The sequence below is a fragment of the Rousettus aegyptiacus genome, unplaced genomic scaffold (assembly GCF_014176215.1).
Source record: "Rousettus aegyptiacus isolate mRouAeg1 unplaced genomic scaffold, mRouAeg1.p scaffold_m13_p_8, whole genome shotgun sequence".
Taxonomy (NCBI): domain Eukaryota; kingdom Metazoa; phylum Chordata; class Mammalia; order Chiroptera; family Pteropodidae; genus Rousettus; species Rousettus aegyptiacus.
In genome coordinates, this window is record NW_023416311.1 from 68,176,183 (window position 1) to 68,198,061 (window position 21,879).

Below are 21,879 nucleotides of genomic sequence, written 5' to 3' on the forward strand. Positions count from 1 at the left end.
ACCTGAGAGATAAGAGAATGATCTTCTCTGGGTCAGAAAAAAACACTGCAGGTGTCAGTGCACAAGTGAATGACATCATGACACGAATTCGGATAACGAATTTCATACAGCTATTTATGAATAATATAAATAGCTGGTGCCTCACTGGAGGTAGATGACATGATCCCCAAGGGATAGTTCATTAAAAGCACATCTGAAAACCAGAAATAAAAGAGAAAACATTACTACCAACAGTCCAGAAACAAAAAGGTTATAAGGGAATATTATGCACAATTGTATACAAACACATTCGATAACTTGAATGAAATGAACAAATTCCTAGAAAGATTCAGACTACCAACACTGACTCAAGAAGGCCCAGGTAGCTTCACCGTTGAACTCTACCAAACATTTAAGGAAGAATTAATATCAATTCTTAACAAACTCTTCTCAAAAGAAGAAGGACTACTTCTCAACTCATTTTATGAGGCCAGTATTACTCTGACATCAAAACCAGACAAAAATATCACAAGAAAATTTCAGACCAAAAGCACATATAGGATGTACAAAAAGAGTGTGGTCCAAGTACACGGCTCTGTAATTTCATGTCTTTGAGGTGATCTCCATAAATAGTTCACTCAGATTGGATTTTGGTAAGGATTAGACAGTAGATTTCAAGGCTATAATCTCTGGCAAGAATCTGGAGAATAAATATTCTGCATTACCCATAAAATACAGGTCTTCATGCTTTGCCAACTTCCAGGGCAGGGATAGAAATGAGGTCTTGCAAAAATTAAATGTTATTTATTTATGGTTAAGTGCATGATGAAAGTTAGGGAAACTGCCACTACCAAAATAAGAATTGAAGAGTGCTTTTCTTGCTGAAACAGAGAATGTGGAACAAAGAAAAAAGTTATTAAATATTTGAGATGTATTTTATAATTTGATTTAAAATTTCATCTAAAACTAGAGGAAAGAGATTTCAGATTATAAGAAAATTTGAACATTGACAAACAGAGAAAACAAGCTCCTTTCCTCTTGACTTTAAAAATAAATCCAAAACACATCCTGTTAGGATAATAAACATATAATTCCAGGAATCAAAATCCTACTCTTTTTTAGATCTTGGTTAAATGCTGCCACTTTCAAGAAGATGCAGCTGTTCTCAATTTAGTGTGGCACTTTAATGTTTCGTCTTACATCATGTTTCACTTTCTTCTTGGAGTTGCACTTGTCTTATTGTCTTACTGAAATGTAAACTTCTTGAGGGCAGGAATGATCTCTTGAATCTCTAGACTCTTATTCAGGTTTAGGATAGTGCTTTGCCCATAACCAGAACTTACTGAAAACTGTTTTATGAACTACTGAAAATAGTGTGTATCTCATTACATGATCAGTTTAAAGCCAAATAGATTTTTAAGGTACTCAAAGTAAAAAGTCTCTTGTTAAAAGAATGCCAGATATAATAAACTTTAAACATGTGTTTATGAATCAAATCATAAATAAGAGATGGCTTTACCCTGATTTGTTTATACTAGTTATGTTTTTTTTTTTTTTTAAATCAAACGTCCAGGGCTGTAAATGTTCTTTTAGATGAGAAGAAAAATATTAACCTAATAGTTAACCTTCACAATAAAAAATTATCCATTGAAGACACTCAACTAGTTTCTTCTTCTGAAGCCATCCTTGGAATGGTAAGGAGAAATTCCATTAATGGACTCTAGTTTCTAGATAGGATAAGGTTAAAAAAAATTACCTGAACCAAAGCATGTAAAGTGGATTATATTATTTTAGCCAGTTATTCCCTGTCCTCCTTTTAAGAAGATTATACAATCTATGCCCATTACCATATGATTTACAAGGCTTCCTTCTGAGAAGAGTATATCTTCTGGCCCTACTGACAGCAGGCTTTGTCATGTGACTTACTTTGGCCAATAAAGTATAAGCAGAATTGAAGTTGGCAGAATGCTGTTTTAAGAGCAGCATGGGCCAGCAGTGTGTAAAAGCTGAATATTACGTTTCCAGAAATTTGGCAAGCCACTTGTTCAACTGTCAGTAGCTTGAAATCAGCCATGGTGGGAGTACTGACATCAAGGAAATAGCAAAGAGTAAAAATCAGGACTCCTCTTCCCTCAAAGTTGATTCCTGCACGCCGTGAGCCCGTCCCCCAAAGACTTTTGGAATAAAGGAAATTGGTGGAGTAGAGCCAAAGTTGCCAAAGTTGCTTGAGAAATGAAAATCTTTGTTACTATAAATCGCTGAGTTGCCAGGGGTTTTACCTCTGCATAATCTATCAAAAGCTGCCTGATACACGACTGTTAAGTTTTAGTGAACACCAATGAGCCCTACCTTTATCTGTCCAAAGCTTGGTTGGGGAATTTCTTCTAACAATTTGTGCCATCACACACCTAAAACCTGAAAGGATGAAAGCTGCCTTCTGAGACTCAAGTCAGAACTCCAGGTCTTGGAAGGTTAATGGAAAGGGAAAAAAAATTAATCACTAAACTACTGTATAATTTCCAAACCCTGGCAAACCCAAGTCTGTCACTCGTGTTTTTAAAAGGTTTAGGAGTCACTCCCCAGTCCTTTCAACTACAGGTCACATGTTACCGTCCACCCTTTAACCCCAGATGCGTGAATTGAGCGCTGTTTCTTTAAGGGGGACGAGCGGAGATTTCCTTACAGGACAAAATGTCTGCGAGGATCCTGGAAGGGATCGGCGAGCCCACACTCCCAGCCCGCCTCCTGCCGCGCTTCGGGAATGATGGAGTGAGTGTCGGCCTCGAGGCTCGCTCAGCGCGGGCCCAGAGCGAAGCTGGGGGTCCAGAAGCCCAGGTGTGGGGGTTGGGGGAGGTTGCGGTGCAAGGGGGTTGGTGATGGCGAAGCAAGCCGGGGACCAGCCCTGGGCAACCAGCCCGGGGCCTCGGGGACCGCAGGTGAGCCGCGACTGGCAAACGCCGCAGCCCTGTGTTATTACAGGCTTGCTTGTGCGCTGGGTGCAGGTCGCGCCCTTCCTTTGCTGTGGTCAGATTGTCCTTATTGTAAATGATGCATTTGGCCCCCGATTCTGCATTAAGGCACCGTTTAATTTCTTTCAGCACCTCATTTTTGCTCCTTCTCTCCAGTCTCCCCTCAAAAAAGTTATTTGAGAATGTCGAAAATCATCTACGTCCTTTATTAGAATTGCCTTATTGCATTCAGACTTTTAACAGTGCAAATGGTTTGGTGCCCCTTCTCTAATTGAGACTTTTTTTAATGTTTCCCACTTGGGGGAAGAGATACCCAGTGCAAGCCAGATGCTCAAACAAGAATCCCTACCTCCATGGTGCTCAAACAAAAGAAATTTCTGATCCTTTCTGAGTATACAGAATCGATTTGCTATAATTACTTACATTAATCAAATGCCCAAGTTTACCAAGCAAACATCTTTCCAGCCATAAAAGAAAAAAATAATTACCTGCCACCTTCCAAACTTTTAATTAGCCCAGCCTTACAAAGATAGGGTGTTTAAGAGAAACTGTTGTAGAAATAGGTTAATAAATTGACATAATTAGGGTAATTATTTTCTTCATTTTTCATTACTGTGTTATGTGTACATCCTTTTGGGCCAAAAATAGCTTGAGGCAACCCACAATAAAAAGTATTCAACGATGTATAAAAAGGCCAAGAGCCAAAACCAGGTTAATTCTCAATTTAAAAATCTTTGTGTTACAAAGGCCTTTGAATGGAGCTTAAAATCTCTCTAATTCATATTAAATTATAAATTTTACAAGATAAAAATGGATCGACAATGATTTTTAGGAATATATATATTAAATAAAGTAATGTAGATCTGAAATAAAGGTCCCCTTTAGGGCAGAATACTTTACAATTTTTATTTTTAAAAATTCATAAATAGAGAAAATACTTCTGAGATTGTCAGCTAATGACAGAGGTATCTATGAGTTTGGCTTACATTTAAAGAACATCTCTGATTCACCAGATAAATAGCTGTGAGTCCAGTACATTTTTTACAGTTCTTCTTTAACCTTTTTCTAAATATTTTCAAACTTGACCCTTTATTCCTTGACCAAGTATCCACACTTTACAGTTTAGAGGCATTTTTACTTGCTTTTTAGTTTCAATTTAGGTCTTCAGCCTGGAGATTCCAGGATAATTTTTCTAATTGTCTGGATTATAAATAGATTAATATGTGGCAGCAAACTAATATTTCAACAAGATGGACAGGTAACAGTTGAACGAAGTGTGTTTTCTGTGAGACGTCAGTTGTCAAGGTTATTTGTTTTATTATGTGCTACTTTGATTTTAGTTAATGGTGGATAAAGTAAATGAAAATGTTTTTAGTGTTTCCACACAAGTCTGTGTAGAATTCACATTAGTGTGAATTTCTTACCAAAAATCTAGATTCAACCTACACATAATTGTTTATAACTCTGAAAGATTAATCCAACTGAAGTGATTTCCTTTGACTATGGAAGAACAATAGAGCTTGTAATTCATTTGCTATTTCCTTTTGAGAACATTGCCTAGTTCTTTGGCCTTTAGCCTGCCTAATATTTTGTATGTGTACAAGCATAAATATAAAATAATAAAATTAACTTTTATAGTTGGTTTTTAGGGTGTTACGGTCATATATTGCATGTGTACTCATTTCAAACAAATTATTCATCCAGGTTTTGATCTCCTCCCTTATTCTATATATTAGTATTCAGAGAAATCATACTGATAAATCTGGGTTTTAATCTGATAGGTTATTAGAAGAATAGAACTTCAGAGAACTTCAAATAGAAATTCAAATTCAGAGGTAATTAATATGAATGTATTATCTTCCACAGGCATCGACTTATCATTCCTTCTCAATAATGGATACTTAATGAAACTCACAGGAGAGTTCAGAGGTGTGGTATCAACAATACTACCCTCTCCCTTTCCAAGGAATAAATAAAATCTACTTTTTTTCCCAGCTTTTTCCTCCCTGAAGTTAGACTCAAAACTTTCCCCTATTAAAATAATTTCTTGCTAGCAGTGGTTTTAAGAAATTTTAGTTTCAAGAAATTTTACTTTAAAATATGAGCTTGGAAGCTTAAATGACTAAAGAATTGGAACTTTGAGTCAGCATTAGTGGGAAAGTATTTTTGCGAATTTTGTACCCTGAGGAGTGTGGAGAAGGGAAGGGATGCTAAAGCAGCAGTGTCTGCATGAATGTTAGCATTAGGGTCCCGAAATCCACCTCCCCCCCACCCAGCGTGAACACTGTGTGATGGAATTCATCCTCATGAGTGAACCGTTACCAGGGGTATCAGAATTATTGCTGGAAGTCTCTCACCACCAGACAGTGAGCTTGGTCCAGAGGCTAGGAACTATGTGGTTCTCCTCTTGGCATCTTGGGAACAGGGAGCAAGCATGCGCCTGACTCTGAACAGGTGCATAATAAGCATCCGACTGAAAGTGTAGATGGAGTGAATGGATATAAACAAAGTAATCACATTCATTGGTACCTTTCTGGTAGTTTAAAAATTGTCTAAGGAAAAATTAAGGGAGCCCTTATTTTTCATTTTCTTCTTGTTAACTAACCATCCAGTTAATGGATATGCATTTTTGTTGGGTACTTGGTAAGGAAGAAATGCATAGTGCAGGGCTCCAGCTAACCAGATCTCCCTGTCATCTTCTACCTGAGTGATAAGAACCTATTTTACATGAATCAGGTCAATTTAGGAAATGAAAATAAATTTGGTTAGAGAGATGAGGTGGATCTGTGATTCTTTTTTATTTGCTTTTTGTAGTCAAAAATCCCCAAGAGAATTCTTCCAACTTAAACTACCTCCTTACTGTACTGAATAATAGAACGTCAAAGAGAAAAATAGCACTGCTTTTTAGCTACTAAGATCTCAACATGGGCATGTTTGAGCAGTAAATATTAGTAGCTTCTTTTCATTTATGCCTTAAATTTATATAGCACTGGGTAGTCCAACAGTGTGACCATATGCATTATCTGATTTCAGCCACCAGTTTAGAGGCAGATAATCTTAGCATTTCCCTTGACAGATGGAGATATGGCAACTTGGGTGAGATGGGTCTAAGAAAAGTAGATTTGGATTCTTTGCATTTAATGCAGCACTCCCTGAGTGCCTGCTCTGTGCCAGGGAGATGAGTGAGATGGGATGCTCTCTTGTGGCATCCTCCACCTATTGGAGATATAGAACCTCCTTCAGCTCCAGTAGGGTACAACAAACCACCCAAAACTGAGCAACCCCCACACACTGAGTTCTCTCCAGGGCCAGATGGCAGTGCACTATGCCTCACAGGACTGTCTCCTCCAGCCACCATAGTTCAGGTTGCCTAGCCCCCTGCCTGAGCTCATATTTCTGAGGATTGTTTTATAAAATTATATTTTATTTATGTATAGGTACTGCCATATACACATTCTACTAAATGTATATACATGATCACATGCATGCTTTCTTAGTACCTTTTTTCTTTTCCTTTTATGTTTATCTCTTCTCCTTCTCCCTCTTTTCACATCAACTGCCACTCCCTTAACCTATAATGCATCTCCTTATTTTTCTGTACATATACATATCCTATACAGATCTATATATTATTTAATAATGAGATCATACACACTTTTCTGCAACTTGCTTTTCTCCACAGAAAGTGAACAGTTCCTCCAGAAATCCCTCCAGTTATGTGCCACAGTTCCAAGCCATCCTTTTTAGTGGCTGCATAATATTCCCTGATGTGACCATACATTATTCGCCGAGCCATTCTCCTACTGATAGGCATTCCCTCATTTCCAGTTTTTTGCCATTCTAAATAATACTCTACTAATAATATCCTAATACATATGACTTCACATATTAGTACTTAGAGTTTTATAGAATAGATTCCCAGGAGTAGAATCTCTAATTATATCTATTATTAATAAGTAGAATTTGCCACAATACTTTTCTAAACGACTTCAAGTCTCCACTAGTAATTCATGAGCACACCCTTTTCTCTGACTCCCTTCTAGCTTTGGCTGACAGACCTCTTTATTTTTGTTACTGTGATGGATTTAAAATGAGACCTTATTGTTACTTTAATAGCACTTCCCTGAATATAAGTAATGTGCATCTTTCCACAGGTATCCTGGCCATCTGATTTGGTGCTTAGGTCATTTGCTTACTCATATTTTTTTCCCATTTTTTGATGGGGTTGTTTGTTTCTCTTGTAAAGAGTTTTAAAGAGTTCTCTGTATTAGGGTTGTGGCCAAAGATTGGAAGGCTTCTCTTCCAAGCCAAGATGGTTGACTGGGAGGCTTCTCTCCCTCTGCACTATAGGAGTAGTTGAAATGAACTCACAGGTTGTTTAGCAGAGGTAGGAAGGCTGTTATGACCTGCAGCCACAGACTGCTGGTCACTCTTTAGATACTGAGCCTGAACAGAAGATTGTATTAAACCAGAATGTAGCTGTGTGCGGAGGTCTGAGAAGGTGAGGCAGTTCTGTACCATGCTGCCTTCCACTGGTTAAGATCTCCAAGAGCAAAAGCCTACCAAGGCAGAGGATGTCCCTCTGCCACCCTCAAAGGGGCAGCACTGTGCTGGCTGACATTTGTGGTAGGTGCTGCTTGTCTCTGCCTCTGATGAGGCATTCCATTAAATCTAAAGGATGAAGACATCAAAATCAGTGCTTCTCATCCTTGCTCCCACTTTAACTCTTATATTAGATAGGGGTTCATGTCTGTGGCACCACTTTGGGTATCCTAGATTTTGAAGAAACCCAGAGACATCTTGCAGGGAGGTAGAGCAGGACAGCAATTGGTTACCTCTGGCTTTTTTAAGGGCATATCAGTAATGAGTACTCTCAGGCTTTGGCACAGGTAAGAGTCTGAAGGTGACATGCAATTTTCAACCCTCAGCTCAATACATCAGAATCCAAAGCAATAGTCTGATAGCATAGAAAATCTTTAAATCTCTTTTGATATATAAAATATAGAGATTCATTATACTATTCTGTCAACTTTTGTGTATGTTCAGTAATACAATTTTTTATTTAAATTTTATTTAAATTTTTTATAAAATATAAGCTGGAAAGATAAGATTCAAATGTAGAAGGAAATGGAATTGTAAAGAAAAAATGAAAAAGTATAGAAAAAAATTAAGGTAAAGATGAATTAACATTTCTAAGACTAAAATCTAGTTCTTTTTATTAATCATAATGTTTACTAACCATAAAAAAATTATCCTTGGAGGTGGTCTATTGCTCCCCTCCTCCCTCTTCCCTGTTTTAGGGACTTTAGAATTTAATAAATCTATTGGAATAGATTTAGCCTTTAACTTCTAAAGAGCTTTTATACTAATTGGTCATCATGAGTAACGATATTCAAATCAATACCTATTGCATCAGAAGATATGTAAATAGCTATTTCTTTTGTTAGGAGAGGCCTGGTACTTGTCTATTTTGCTGATTCTTACAAATTTGTTATCTTTTTTCAAAATGAGAAAGATATATTAAATGTCATGCCTGATCCTGAGTGGACTTTCTTGATGGGAAAAAGAATAATGGGGTTTAGAAAATGGTAATTCTTTAATAAGACCATTAGCAACTGAATTAAAATCTTACAGTAAATTCTGTTATAGCAACTTATTTTTCCTGTTCTCATCTTTGTCTTCAGTCATTCCTAGTTGCATTTAACAAGAGACATCCTGGAACTTTATCATTGCTCACTGTTGCTGGTTCACAACCTGACAGTATGAACGGGCACTGGCTCTCTCACTGTGCATTATTCTCCCATTTGATTCTTTGCCTAAAGTAAGTTCTCAGATGAGCTCCAAGAGTCTGTCATGTGTTCTCTTATTATTTTTAAACTTTCGAAGCAAATTTGTCTAGAGTCACACATTTGGTCTTTTGTGAAGTTATTTCCTAAAGAATAAGCACCTTTTCTATCCCTCCTTGTTTAACAGATTATTGCAGTAGTAAAATATTTTCTTAATATGAAAGAGTTTGCAATGATAGTCCCTGTATTGTGTCTGGATCCCTTTAACATAGATATTATGTTGGAGAAAGCAAGAAGCTATAGTTTTTTAAATTATTATTTCTTAATTAAAAGCATTGACCAAGGTATGTTTCTTGCAAGTAGATAGAGGGAGCCATTTAGTTGGGATGGGCAATATAGAAAACTAATTCTACTTGTTTTATGACTCAGGCACCTATGGAGGTTCTGAAAAAGGAACACCAGAGGGACATAGTGTTAACAAGTATTTCTAATATCTATCTTTAAGGCTGTTTAATTTAATTTCTGTTATTCAGCTGACTATCCTCTGAATTTATTCCTAGCACTGCTGATGATTATTCAGAACTTAGGGATCATGCTGCAGTGTTTCTACCTGAGAACTGGGGTCGGCTGGAAATGCTGAGGCAATGACAGGGACTCCAAAGCCCTCAGGACATGGCCCACCTGCTAATTTAAAGGTAAAAGTTTTGAAAGCTGCTTTTTATATTTCCTGAATGTGCAAATTTAAAAAATAAAACATTTTTATTGCTTTTAGTACTATAAATTTTCTCATAAGCACACTTTTTTAAATTGCAAAACAAAGATACTTTCATCATGAAAAAGCTACCCTCATTGAAACCTTTTTAAAAGGCTGTTCACTACTGGCACTTTCGTCTCTAAAGTTTAAGAAATGAACTTTTCATTTCTAAAACTTTATTTTGTTTGTTTCTAAAATTACTCTGCAACACTGAGAGAATATAAAAGGGATCTTTGCTCTTATTCTGAAGAGAACAGACAATAACTTTTTCGTAGGATTGAAGAGGAGCCTAGTAAACACTAATATATACAGCAGACTCCTGGTCAAGATGGCAGAGCAGGTAAACACTGTCCTGGCCTCCTCCCACAGCTACATCAAAATTACAACTAAACCATGGAATAATTATCATTAAGAACCAGCTAAAGACTAGCTGAACAGAAGTCTTATCACTAAGGATATAAAGAAGAAGCCACAATAAGACTGGTAGGAGCGGCAGAGACACAGAACAGGCAGATCCCACACCCACAGTGTGGTTATTAAGAATTGGGAAGAATATCTCAGCTATAGAGGTCGCCCCTGAGGTCCCCAGCCTGAAGCACCATGCTGGGAAGAGAAGTCCCCATAACATCCGGCTGTGAAAACCAGCAGGGATTGCATCCTGTGAGTTGGAGACCCAGACATCCTTCTGAAAAGCATGTGCAAAGATTCATTCACTCACAAACTCACTTTCCCTGGGCTCCAGCATATGGGCAATAGCTCAAAAAGTGCCAGGGATATACAGGAAGAATTGATTAGCATTACTGTGAAGGCTGGAGGGGAAGGTGTTGGGGCAGCTCTCTTCAGGATGGAAGTGCTTGCAGGCACTATTCCTTTATTGAACACTCCTCCCACCGAGCACTCATGTGCAAGTGGGCACTAAATCTGTGTTCTCCATTAACACTGTTTGCCTTGCCCTAGTGATTCCCTGAGACACTGCCTCACCCAGCTCACATGCCTGGCCCAAGCCACCTTCAGCAGCTTTTCTATATGAGTAGCCTGCCTTGGCTCATGCTGCTGACATTCCTAAAATCTCTCAAAGATCCACAAACCCCAAACAAGAAGCAGTTGGCCACAACATGCCATGTAACTCTTCCTAAGCAGCCCCAAGCCCAACACAAACTGCGACTGGTCTCAACTTGCATAGTAACTCCCATCAGGTGGCCCCAAGCCTGACATAAGCTGCAGCCAGTGTTGGCTTGGAACATAGCTTCAACTAAGCAGCCACAAGCCCACCACAAGTGGCAGCTGGCCTCAGCTCACATCATGGTGCCCACTAAAGAGTCCCAACCCTGACACTAGTGGCAGCCAGCCTCTGTTCACAGCATAGACTCTCCCAAGCACATCTAAGCCCAGTACAAGCAACAACCAACTGCAAATCACTTTGTAGCCCCCACCAAGCAGCCCTAAGCCTGGCACAAATGGCAGCAGAGCCCCTCTCAGGAGGTTCCAGAACCAATACACCTGGTGGTCAGCTTCAGACTACACCAGAGCACCACCCAACCAACTCTACAAACAACCCTCCCAAAGAGGAACCAAGTGGCATCAGAATGTTAAAGTGACTCCTCTGTGGGGTCAGTCCTCCAGACAAGAGCTCATCTGCTGTAGTCACAGCCAGCCCTCACAGCTAGTCAACCTGAGCGTCAATCCCACTGGCTGACGTGGCAACAGCAATCAAGGCTCAACTACAAGAGGATACATACAGCTCACACAAGGGACACCCCTGGTGCACTGATTCAGGTGACCAGGGAGACTGCAACACTGATCCCCCCCAGAACACCTACTATGTAAGGCCACTCTGCTAAGACTGGGAGATGTAGCAGATCGTTTAACACATAGAAGCAAACACAGGGAAGCAGCGAAAATAAGGAGACAAAGAAACATTGTCTCCTAAACAGAATGGAGACAAGCAATCTACCAGATACAGAGTTCAAAACACTGGTTGTAAAGATGCCCAATGAAGTTAGGGAAAGAATAGATGAACTCAGCGAGAACTTCAACAAAGAAATTGAAACCAAAAAAGAACCAGTCAGAAATAAGGAAAATAATAACTGAAATGAAGAATACATTAGGGAGGATTAACAGCAGATTATTTGAAGCAGAGAATCAAATCAGCAATCTGGAATACAAGGTAGCAGAAAACACCCAATCAGAACAGCAAAAAAAAAAAAAAAAAAAGAATTTTTTAAAAATGGAGTTAGTTTAAGGGACCTCTGGCACAACATCAAGTGTACTAACATTTGCATCATATGGATACCAGAAAAAGAAGAGAGAGAGCAAGGGGTTGAAAACCTATTTGAAGAAATAATGACTGAAAATTCCCTTAACCTGGCAAAGGAAATAGACATAAAAGTCCAGAAAGTGCAGAGATGAATCAAACAGGCCCTCACTTAGACACATCTTAATTAAAATGCCAGTGGTTAAAGACAGAGAGTCTTAAATGTAGCAAGATATAAGCCATTAAATACCTACAAGGGAGCACCCATAAGACTATCAGCTGATTTCTCAACAGAAACTTTGCAGGCCAGAAGGGACTGGCACAAAATATTTAAAGCAGAGACCTAAAACCAAGATTAGTCTACCCAGCAAGGCTACCATATAAAATTGAAAGCGAGATAAGGAGATTCCCAGACAAGAAAAAGCAGAAGGAGTTCATTACCACTAAACCAGTATTATAGGAAATGTTAAAGGGACTTTAAGTAGAAAAGAGAAAATCAAAAATATGAATATGAAAATATAACAGAGAAAAATATTCTCACTGACAAAGACAAACACTTGTGAAGGGGATGAGTAAAAATCATAGTAATTTTAGAATGTGTTCTAACTTAAGCGACCATCAACTTAAAATAGATATGATAAACATAGCTTGGTATATGTGATAAGCAAATAGCAACCACGAACCAAAAATCTACAAGAACTATACAAGAAATAAAGAGAAAGGAATCCAAACACAACCCTATATAAAGTCATCAGCATAGAAGAAAATGAGAATTAGAAAGAAAAGAGAACTACAAAACAATCAGAAAACAATTTTTTAAATGGCAATAACAACATACCTATCAATTTTACTTTAATTGTAAATGGACTAAATGATCCAATCAAAAGATACAGGGTGCCTGAAAGGGTAAAACAAACAAGACCTGTACATAAGCTGCCTACAAGAGACCCATTTCAGATCAAAAAACTCACACAGTATGAAAAGGATGGAAAAATATATTTCATGCAAATGTAAATTTTAAAAAGCTGGGGTAACAATACTTATATCAGACAAAATACACATGTAAACAAGGGCTGTAACAAAGAGTATTTCATAATGATAAAGGGAATCGGTCCAACAAGAGGATATAACTCTTGTAAACATCTACTCACCCAACATAGGAGCACCTAAATATATAATGCAAATATTGACAGACATGAAGGGAGAAATCGACAGCAATACAGTAACAGTAGGGGGCTTCAGCACCCCCATTGCCATCCAGGCAGAAAACCAACAAGGAAACAGTGGTCTTAAATGCACATTCTTTTCAAGTGCACATGAAACATTTTTTGAGGATAGACCATATGTTAGGCCACAAAACAAGTCTCAATAAATTTAAGCAGACTGAAATTCTATCAGGCATCTTCTCTGATCACAATGTATGAGACAAAACAAAAATAGTTCTGAGAGAGAAATTTACAGGAAAATAGACCTAACCTAAGAAACGAGAAAAATCTCAATCTAACTTTACACCTAAAGGAACTAGAAAAAGAACAAACAAAGCCCAAAGTGAATAAAAGGAAGGAAATAATAAAGATCAGGGTGGAAATAAATGAAATAGAGTCCAAAAAACAATAGAAAAGATCAATGAAACCAAGAGCTGGTTATTTGAAAAGATAAATAAAATTGATAAACATGTAGCTGAAATCCTCAAGAAAAAGAGGTCCCAAATAAATAAAATCAAAAAGGAAAGTGAAGTGATAACTGACACAACAGAAATACAAAGGATTGTAAGGAATACTACAAACAATTATGCTGACAAATTGGACAACCTGGAAAAAATGTATAAATCCCCAGAAACATAGAATTTTCTGTGGCTGAATCAAGAAGAAACAGAAAAGCTGAATAAGCTGGTAACTAATAACGAAATTCAATCAGTAATCAAAAAACTCTCAGCAAGCAAAAGCTCTTGACCAGATGGGTGAATTTTACCAAAGAGTAAAAGAAGAATTAATACTAGCCTCAAACTATTCCAAAAGCCTGAAGAGGAGGGAAGACTCCCAAAACCATTTTAGGAGGCCAGCATTACCCTGATACCAAAACCAGACAAAGACACTATTAAAAAAGATTATAGGCCAATGTCTCTGGTGAACATAGATACAAAAATCCTCAAAAATATTAGCAAACTGAATTCATTAGTATATTAAAAAGTCATACATCATGATCAAGAGGGATTTATTGCTAGGATGCAAGGTTGGTTCAATACCTGCAAATTAATTAACATGATATACCACATAAACAAAATGAAGGGTAAAAATCAAATGATAATATCACAAGATGCTGAAAAACCATTAGACAAAATCCATTTATGATAAAAACTTTCAGCTAAGTGGGGATAGAGAGTACATACCTCAACATAAAAAAAACCACATATGACAAAGCCACGGCTAACATTGTACTCCATAGTAAAAAGTTAATAGCTTTTTTTTAAAAGTCAGGAACAAGAAAAGAATGTCTACTTTCACCATTTTAAGTCAGCAAAGTATTGGAAATCTTAGCCACAGCAATCAGACAAAAATTAAATAAATAGCTGGCATTCGAATTGGAAAGGAAGAAATAAAGCTCTCGTTATTTGCAGATAGCATGATACTATATAGAGAACCCTAAAGATTCCAACAAAAATCTATTACAACTAATAAATGAATTCAGTAAAGTAGCAGGATACAAAATTAATATTCATAAGTTGGTTGCATTTTTATATACCAATAACAAACTATCAGAAAGAGAAATTAAGGAAACAATTCTATTTTACAATTGCATCCAAAAGAATAAAATGCCTAGGAATAAGTTTAACCAAGGAGATAAAAGACCTATACAAGGAAAACTATAAGACATTGAAGAAAGAAATTTAAGAAGATACAAATAATTGAAAGAATATATGGTGCTCATGGATAAGAAGAATTAACTCTGTTAAAATGTTAATACTACCCAAAGCAATCTACAGATTCAGTGCTATCCCTATCAAAATACCAATGACATTTCTCACAGAACTAGAACAAATAATCCTAAAATTTACATGTAATCACAGAAGACCCTAAATAACCAAAGCAATCTTGAAGAACAAAGTTGGAGGTATCACACAACTTGATATCAAACTATACTATGATAATCAAAACATCATGGTACTGGCATAAAAACAGACACATAGATCAGTGGAACAGAATACAGAGCCCAGAAATAAACCCACACCTGTATGATCAAATCATCTATGACAAAGGAGGAAAGAATATACAATGGGGTAAAGACAGTCTCTTTAATAAATGGTATTGGGAAAACTCGATGGATACATGCAAAAGAATGAAACTGGATCAATTTCTTAGACCATATAAAAGAATAAACTCAAAATGGATCAAAGACCTAAATGTAAGATCTGAAACCATAAAACTCCTAGAAAAAAACATAGGCAGTAAAGTGTTTGACATTGCTCTTAGTATTTTTTTCTTGGATATGTCTCCTCAGGCAAAGGAAACAAAAGAAAAATAAACAAATGGGACTACATCAAACTAAAAAGGTTTTGCACAGCAAAGGAAACCATCGACAAAACAATAAGACAATCTACTGAATGGGAGAAGATATACACCAGTGATATATCTGATAAGGGGTTAATATCCAAAACATATCAGGAACTCATACAACTTAACACCAAAACAATCCAGTTAAAAATGGGAAGGGGACCTGAATAGACATTTCTCCAAAGAGGACTTACAGATGACAAATAGGCATATGAAAAGATGCTGAACGTCACTAATCAACCAGAAAAATGCAAATTAAAACCACAATGAGATATCACTTCACACCTGTCAGCATGGCCTTCATCAGTAAATTATCAAGTGTTGTCCAGGATGTGAAGAAAAGGGAACACTTGTGCACTGTTGGTGGGATCATAAATTGGTGCAGCCACTATGGAAAACTATGAAGATTCCTCAAAAAATTAAAAATTGTATTATCATATGACTCAGCATTTCCACTTCTAATTTGTTACCCAAAGAAATCAAAAACACTAATTGGAAAGGATTTATGCACTCCCTATGTTCATTGCAGCATTGTTTACAATAGCCAAGGTATGGAAACAACCTAAGTGTCCATCGATGGATGAATAGGTAATGAAGAGGTAGTATATAACACAATGGAATATTACTCAGCCATGAAAAAGAATGAAATCTTGCCATTCATCACATCATGGACGGACCTAGATGGTATTACGTTTAAGTGAAATAAGAGAAATACAGATTCCATATGATTTCACTTATATGTGAAATCTAAAAAACAAACAAACAAACAAAACAAAGTCATAGATACAGAGAACAAATTGATGGCCACCAGATGGGAGGGGGATTGGGGGAATGAGTGAGAACAGTGAAGGGATTAATAAGTACAAATTGCCAGTTATAAAATAGTCACAGTGATGTATAATCAATAATGTAATAACTGTATGGTGTCAGGTCAGTACCAGACTTATTAGGGTGATCACTTCCAAAGTTACATACATGTCTAATCACTATGTTGTACACCTGAAACTAATATAATATTGTATGTCAACTGTAATCGAAAAAGGAAAACTAATTTTAAAAATTAACATATACATACAGCACTTAAATAGCTCTTTGCATTTAAGAACCTTGGCTTCCCATTTGTTAGCCGAGGACCCATTTAATTTGTAAGAGAATTCCTAGTTAAGAAAAGAGGGCTAGACATTTTTAACATTTTTTCCCCCTGAGGAATCAACAGTTAATAATACTCAAAAAGAAACCCATGTATCTACCCAAACCGACCATAGGATTTTTATCTGTAATAAAAGAGAGGCATGGTTTCTTCACAGGCTATAGTCATAGAAGTTGTGTGTTTGAGTGTGTGTGTATATCTTTGTATATAAAATTTTGTTATTCTTACCTCTTTCTCCCTTGGTATGCAGACGCTGCAGAGAGGATGAGGAGCGACGAGGTGGCGGTGACCATGGAAGAGACCCGTGGGCCTGACGATGCTGAGACGCAGGGTGGCCTGTACCTGGGCCTGGCGCCGGCGCCTCCCGGACGCCTGGGGGCGCCATACTCCGAGGCCTGGGGGTACTTTCACCTGGCCTCCGCGCGCCCGGGACAGGCGTCTGGTCACTGGGCCACCTGTCGGCTGTGCGGGGAGCAGGTGAGCCGCGGCCCGGGCTTCCACGCGGGCACCCCGGCGCTGTGGAGGCACCTGAAGAGTGCGCATCGGCGGGAACTGGAGAAGACCGCCACCCCCCGCTCGCCGCCGCCGGCCCCCGGCCCTGGCCCTGCGGAGGCCGCCGAGGGCGACTGGGCACGCCTGCTGGAGCAGATGGGCGCGCTGGCCGTGCGCGGAAGCCTGCGCGAGCGCGAGCTGGCGCGGCGGGAGGCGGCGGTGGAGCAGGGCGAGCGCGCTCTGGAGCGGAGGCGCAGGGCCCTGCTGGAGGAGGAGCGCGCCGCGGCCCAGGTGCGGCGGGAGCTGCAGGCCGAGAGAGAGGAACTGCAGGCGCGGCTGCGGGAAGTGACCCGCCGCGAAGGCGCCTTGGCTGCTGTCCCGCTGCAGATTCCGCTTAAAGAGGAGCCCGAGGGGGAGAGGGATGGCTACATTATCTCGAAAGTTCTGCTATAAGTTTTGGCTACTCCCACCACCCCATGCTATTTCTACTTCAAGTGTGTTCCGCGGACCAGTGTCTTCAACTCACCTGCTTACTGAATCTCAGGCCCTGCCTTATGCTGAACCGGAATCTTCAATGTGGGACCTTGAGAAACACTTCGGAAGCCAGAGCAGAACCCAAAATCACTTCCACTCTGCCGTTACCTGGGGTTCCTGGGAGCGCAAGCTCCAGCGGCCTCCTTTGCTGTTGGGGTTTAGTGGGCATCCATGCAGGGGGCGGTTTTCCTTCAACTGCCTTTGGAAATGAGAGCTTCAGCAGCCCCTGGAACCTAGATCACCCAAAGCCATGTACCTAGAAACTCTGAAAGGACAGAAGATTCCCTACACACCAAAGACTACCATACCATATGCCTATATACCAACTGGGGCATTCCATGGTGGAGGGCCCATGGAAATGTGGATAAAGCATTTTACCACCAACCCCCAAAAGAGTTTTATTCATTTACTAATGAATAAATCATTGATGAGCAGACTTTGCTCAGCACCAAGTTCTGAAAAAAGGGGCCACTTAGTTTGCACAACTGCTCTTGAACCTCATCATCTCTAGTGCCTCAGCAGGACAACCGGGAGCACCCCTCTGTTTACTCTGCTCCCCAGCTTGCACCACAATACCAAGTGCACCCCATCTCATCTCGGCCGTCTTTCCCCTTTCAGACCCAGTGGAAGCTGTAGTCAATCCCCACTTTCTGCCTCACGCCTGCCTCCTTACTAGCAACACATGACCTCATCCTTCATGGCTAGGAAGGCTGCTTCCTTCTCCACTTGTCTCCACAGTCCTCACTTCTGGGTCAAAGAAGGCATCCTTCTCATCTGAGGATCCATCCTCATGTTTTCCATCCAGTCCTTTTCCACCTTCACTGGGTTCCTCCTTCCCTCCCTTTACCCAGACTTCTTCCTCAGAAATGCCCACTCTTGCTTATACTAAAAGGAAGACTACAGCGTTGACATTCCAAAGAGGATCAAGTAGTCCTTACTGTCTATACTTCCTCCCCATTCTTTACTCCTTTGCTCCATGGTCAGCTTTCCATGTTACGCTGGAATTTTAAGAAGCCACCACTACTTCCCATAGGCTGAATATGATGATTTTCAGCCTTCGTTTTATTTAATCGCTGCCTTCTTGAAATTTCTCCTTTAGTAGGTAGAACTTGCTTTTCCTCCAGAGAACCTTTTCCTGATGTAGACTGGTTCCCAAATGATCTTTTTTCAGGTCTTTTTTTTTTCTTTCATTTTTTTATATATTGAGAACTTTTAAGCATCCAGAAAAAGTCGAAAGGCTACTACAATGAATACTAACATACTGTCCACCTAGACTGAGCAATTAACATTTTGCCATATTTGCTTTTTCTTCCCATATATACATGAAATCCCATATACATGGCATTTCATTCCTAAGTATTACAGCATGTCTAAGAATTAAGACATTGTTCTACATGATTACAGCACAATTATCATACCTAAGAATATAAACAATTTCTTAATCTCTAACATCAAGTTCTTAATCAAAATTCCCCAGTTGTCCCAAGAATGTCTTTTTATCTTTAAAAACAGGGTCCAAAGTAAATATATGACTTTTGATTATAACCCTTTAGCCTGGAACAGCCGCCCTTTTTTTCCCCCTATGAAAAGTCCCAGCCATCTGTCTTATAGAATATCTTCTATCTGGATTTGTCTGATTGCTTCCTTAGGCCAATTTCTGCCCTCATTCTTAGCTCATCTACCTGTAGAGCTGCAATAATCACATCTGTGCCAGCAACTACTAAATACTGCTAGCCTTGAGTGTTCTCTTGCCTTCCCCCCAGGGTCTGTCCCTTCAAGTCCAATCTGCTGCTGGATGTTTCTACCTCTGTTTGCATATCTTGTCATTACTGATGGAAGGGGCAAATATATTCAAGTCCACATTCCCCACCCTTCACCTCTACTGGGCTCTTAAAATGTATCAGGTACATAAACACTTTACATGTATTATCTCACTTTATTCTCAGAGCAGTTCCACAGGAAGGTATTAATACTATGCCCGTTTTACAGATAAGGAAACTGACATGGGAGTTAAGTAGCTTGTACAAGACCATAGTTGGTAAATAGTAGAGATACAAATTCAGTCTCTACTTCCAGATCCCAGCCTCCTAGCTGCTGTACTGCCTTCCTTGTTACTCTGTCACCTGGCTGACACCTGTTTCCTTCCTAACACCAATTCCAAGTAAAACCATCAGTGACATTAACACACACTAAGCATTCACCATGTGCTAGGACCGTGGTAAATGCTTTACAATAATTGCTTACCAGGCAGCAAATCCATGAAATAAGTGCTCTTATGCCCATTTTGTAGAGGAAGAGCCAGGCTCAGAGGAGATAAGTAATGTCTTCAGAGTCACACAACTACTAAGAGGCAGAGTGGGACTTAAACTTCAGTCTCTTTGAATCCTAGGCCCCTGATCTACTGAGTCTATTTAATATCGCCACTGTCTCCCTTCAGATGCCACCTGTCAAACTCAGGCCCCATTTATCACTCATCTGGGTGGAGTTCATCTTCCCATCACTATTTGCTCCCACTGTTCCATACTTGACACAGCCAAAAGGATATTCCTAAGCCAAGTTTGTTTAATATCACTTTTCCTGCTCAAAAGTCCCCCAAGACCATCTATCATCTACAAGTGTTGACTTTGTGGCCTGACATCCAAGTCTCCCAAACCTGGCACCAGTCTTAGGTGTCCCCTTCCTGACACATGCTGTGTTCTCCAGCCTATGGACTATTCTTCCTCACATGCCCTGGTCCTGGAGCCTCTCTGCCTCTGTTTACCTTCCCTCTACTTAAAGTCTTTTCAATCTAGCTATGAAAAATCCACTCATTTTTCTAAGCCCAAGTCCAAATTTGACTGCCTCCATAAAGCTTTCCTTGGTTCCTCCTTTAGAGATGATTCCTTACTTCTCTGGACTCTCATAGGATTTTGCATCTCACAACTCTTAGAACAGGCCATCTAGCATATGGCTATGTGGGTTTTTATCTCTCTTGCCAGACCCTCAGCCCTTGGGGTTAGGGATGCAGTTCACTCATCTTTCTACTCCCACAATGCCTTGCATATAATAGCTGCTTAATAAATATTTGAGGCATCAAACCCACTCAATGTGTTTTCTCATTATACTCATTTATCTTTAATTCTGAATGGAATTCACAACAAAAATGAAAAGCCTAAAATAATCTTAAAGCTGTTTAATCAAAAGATTTAGTGTCAGTTATCAAACTGGTTTGAATCCAATCAACTACTCTAGCATATCATAAGGAATGTTTTTTTTTAAACTACTTTTTTCATTACACAAGTAACAAAAATGTAATGCCCCAATCTGTGAAGAACAGCAGCAGAGAAAAAAACAAAAAACAAAAACAAAAAACTCCCCATAGTCCTGACACCTTGGTAAAAGTGCTAACAACATTTTAATGTATTTTATTCTTCTGTCTTTTGCAATTTTTATATTACTCTAATAATAGTATGTTATTTCTCTTACATACTGACATTTAACTTCATGTGTATTTATAAGTCAGGCTATAAGATCTGAATTTGCACTTTTTAGAAGGAAAAAAAAACTTTAAAAAATGTTACTCTATTTCACCAATTGTTAGGACCATTAAAATAAGCAAAGATTTACTTTTAGAATCTTAACCATTCTCTCAAGAAAGATGGCTAATGGGAGCCCAAATAGCCTATTCAGGGCTGAGAACAGTTAGCCTGACTGATGAATGAGTGCTGGTTGTGGGAGTTAAGGGAAGAGAGTATGCTTTCTGCTTTATACTCTATTGCACTGTTGTAATTTTTTTTTTACCAAGCATGAATTACTTTCATAATAAAAATTTACTTACATTTTGCAAATGAAAAATACTCACCGTCAGTATTCAGCTTCCTTAAAATAAAAAACAATCAACACAAGGACTGATATATTCCCCAATTCCAGAAAAGCCTAGAAGAAATGTAGCCCTGTGCAACCCAACTCCATCATTGGACGAAGGAGAAAACGGGTCCCAGAGTGGCTTGTCAGGAGAGAGCGGCTATGGTACCTCACATGACTATCCTCCTCAACTGATACTCCACCTCCTTGGCCTTGAGTGCTCTGCAGGCAAACCCCAAGGGCTATCAGGACCAATTAGCGGAGCTAGCATCTCCACATCAGCTGAACAGTGGGATTAGAGTGCACAGGTGTGTTCCAGGGATCGTTTCCTCACTGGCTGTGGCAGACTGCCCTCAAAGTGTTGGCACTAATGATGGGGGACAGTGACACACCTCACTGGTTATCAGCAGGGCTTCCCTGATTTATGTGCCAGGACTTGCCAATAGCACCACCCAGGTGCTGCCTATGAGAACAATGCATGCATTGCATTAGTAAGGTGGGATGGGTGGTAGTGGGATGCAGACTGCCCTGAACTCCTGCCATGATGTAAAGTGATCAGTCACTTCT

General features: G+C 39.2%; 2 protein-coding genes and 1 non-coding gene across 6 annotated transcripts in view; 2 read left to right on the forward strand and 1 right to left on the reverse strand.

Moving 5' to 3' along the window:
• Nucleotides 1-16,771, reverse strand: part of PDE8B (phosphodiesterase 8B) — a 289,225-nt gene extending 272,454 nt beyond the window's left edge. Inside the window, exon 1 of one of the 2 annotated variants that reach the window (XM_016127754.2) lies at nucleotides 16,672-16,771. The gene's annotated coding sequence lies outside the window, so the exon portion shown is untranslated. Of the gene's footprint in view, nucleotides 1-2,328; nucleotides 2,652-16,671 lie in introns of those variants that run through there. The other variant, XM_016127755.2, reaches the window with a different exon arrangement.
• Nucleotides 2,648-20,645, forward strand: ZBED3 (zinc finger BED-type containing 3). Of its 3 annotated transcripts, none has more exons than XM_036225899.1 (4): nucleotides 2,672-2,748; nucleotides 8,633-8,769; nucleotides 9,295-9,429; nucleotides 16,694-20,645. In XM_036225899.1, exon 4 carries the CDS (start codon nucleotides 16,708-16,710, stop codon nucleotides 17,386-17,388), a length of 681 nt encoding a protein of 226 aa, XP_036081792.1. In that variant the 5' UTR covers nucleotides 2,672-2,748; nucleotides 8,633-8,769; nucleotides 9,295-9,429; nucleotides 16,694-16,707; the 3' UTR covers nucleotides 17,389-20,645. The 3 variants fall into 3 exon arrangements, with proteins under 3 accessions (XP_036081791.1, XP_036081792.1, XP_036081793.1); XM_036225900.1 differs by lacking the exon at nucleotides 2,672-2,748 and adding an exon at nucleotides 2,838-2,915; XM_036225898.1 differs by lacking the exon at nucleotides 8,633-8,769 and having other exon boundaries at nucleotides 2,648-2,748.
• LOC118607206 lies at nucleotides 7,435-7,572 on the forward strand. Its single transcript, XR_004952740.1, has one exon. It is a non-coding gene; the product is annotated as a small nucleolar RNA SNORA47 (small nucleolar RNA).
• Nucleotides 20,646-21,879: the final 1,234 nt, after the last annotated feature.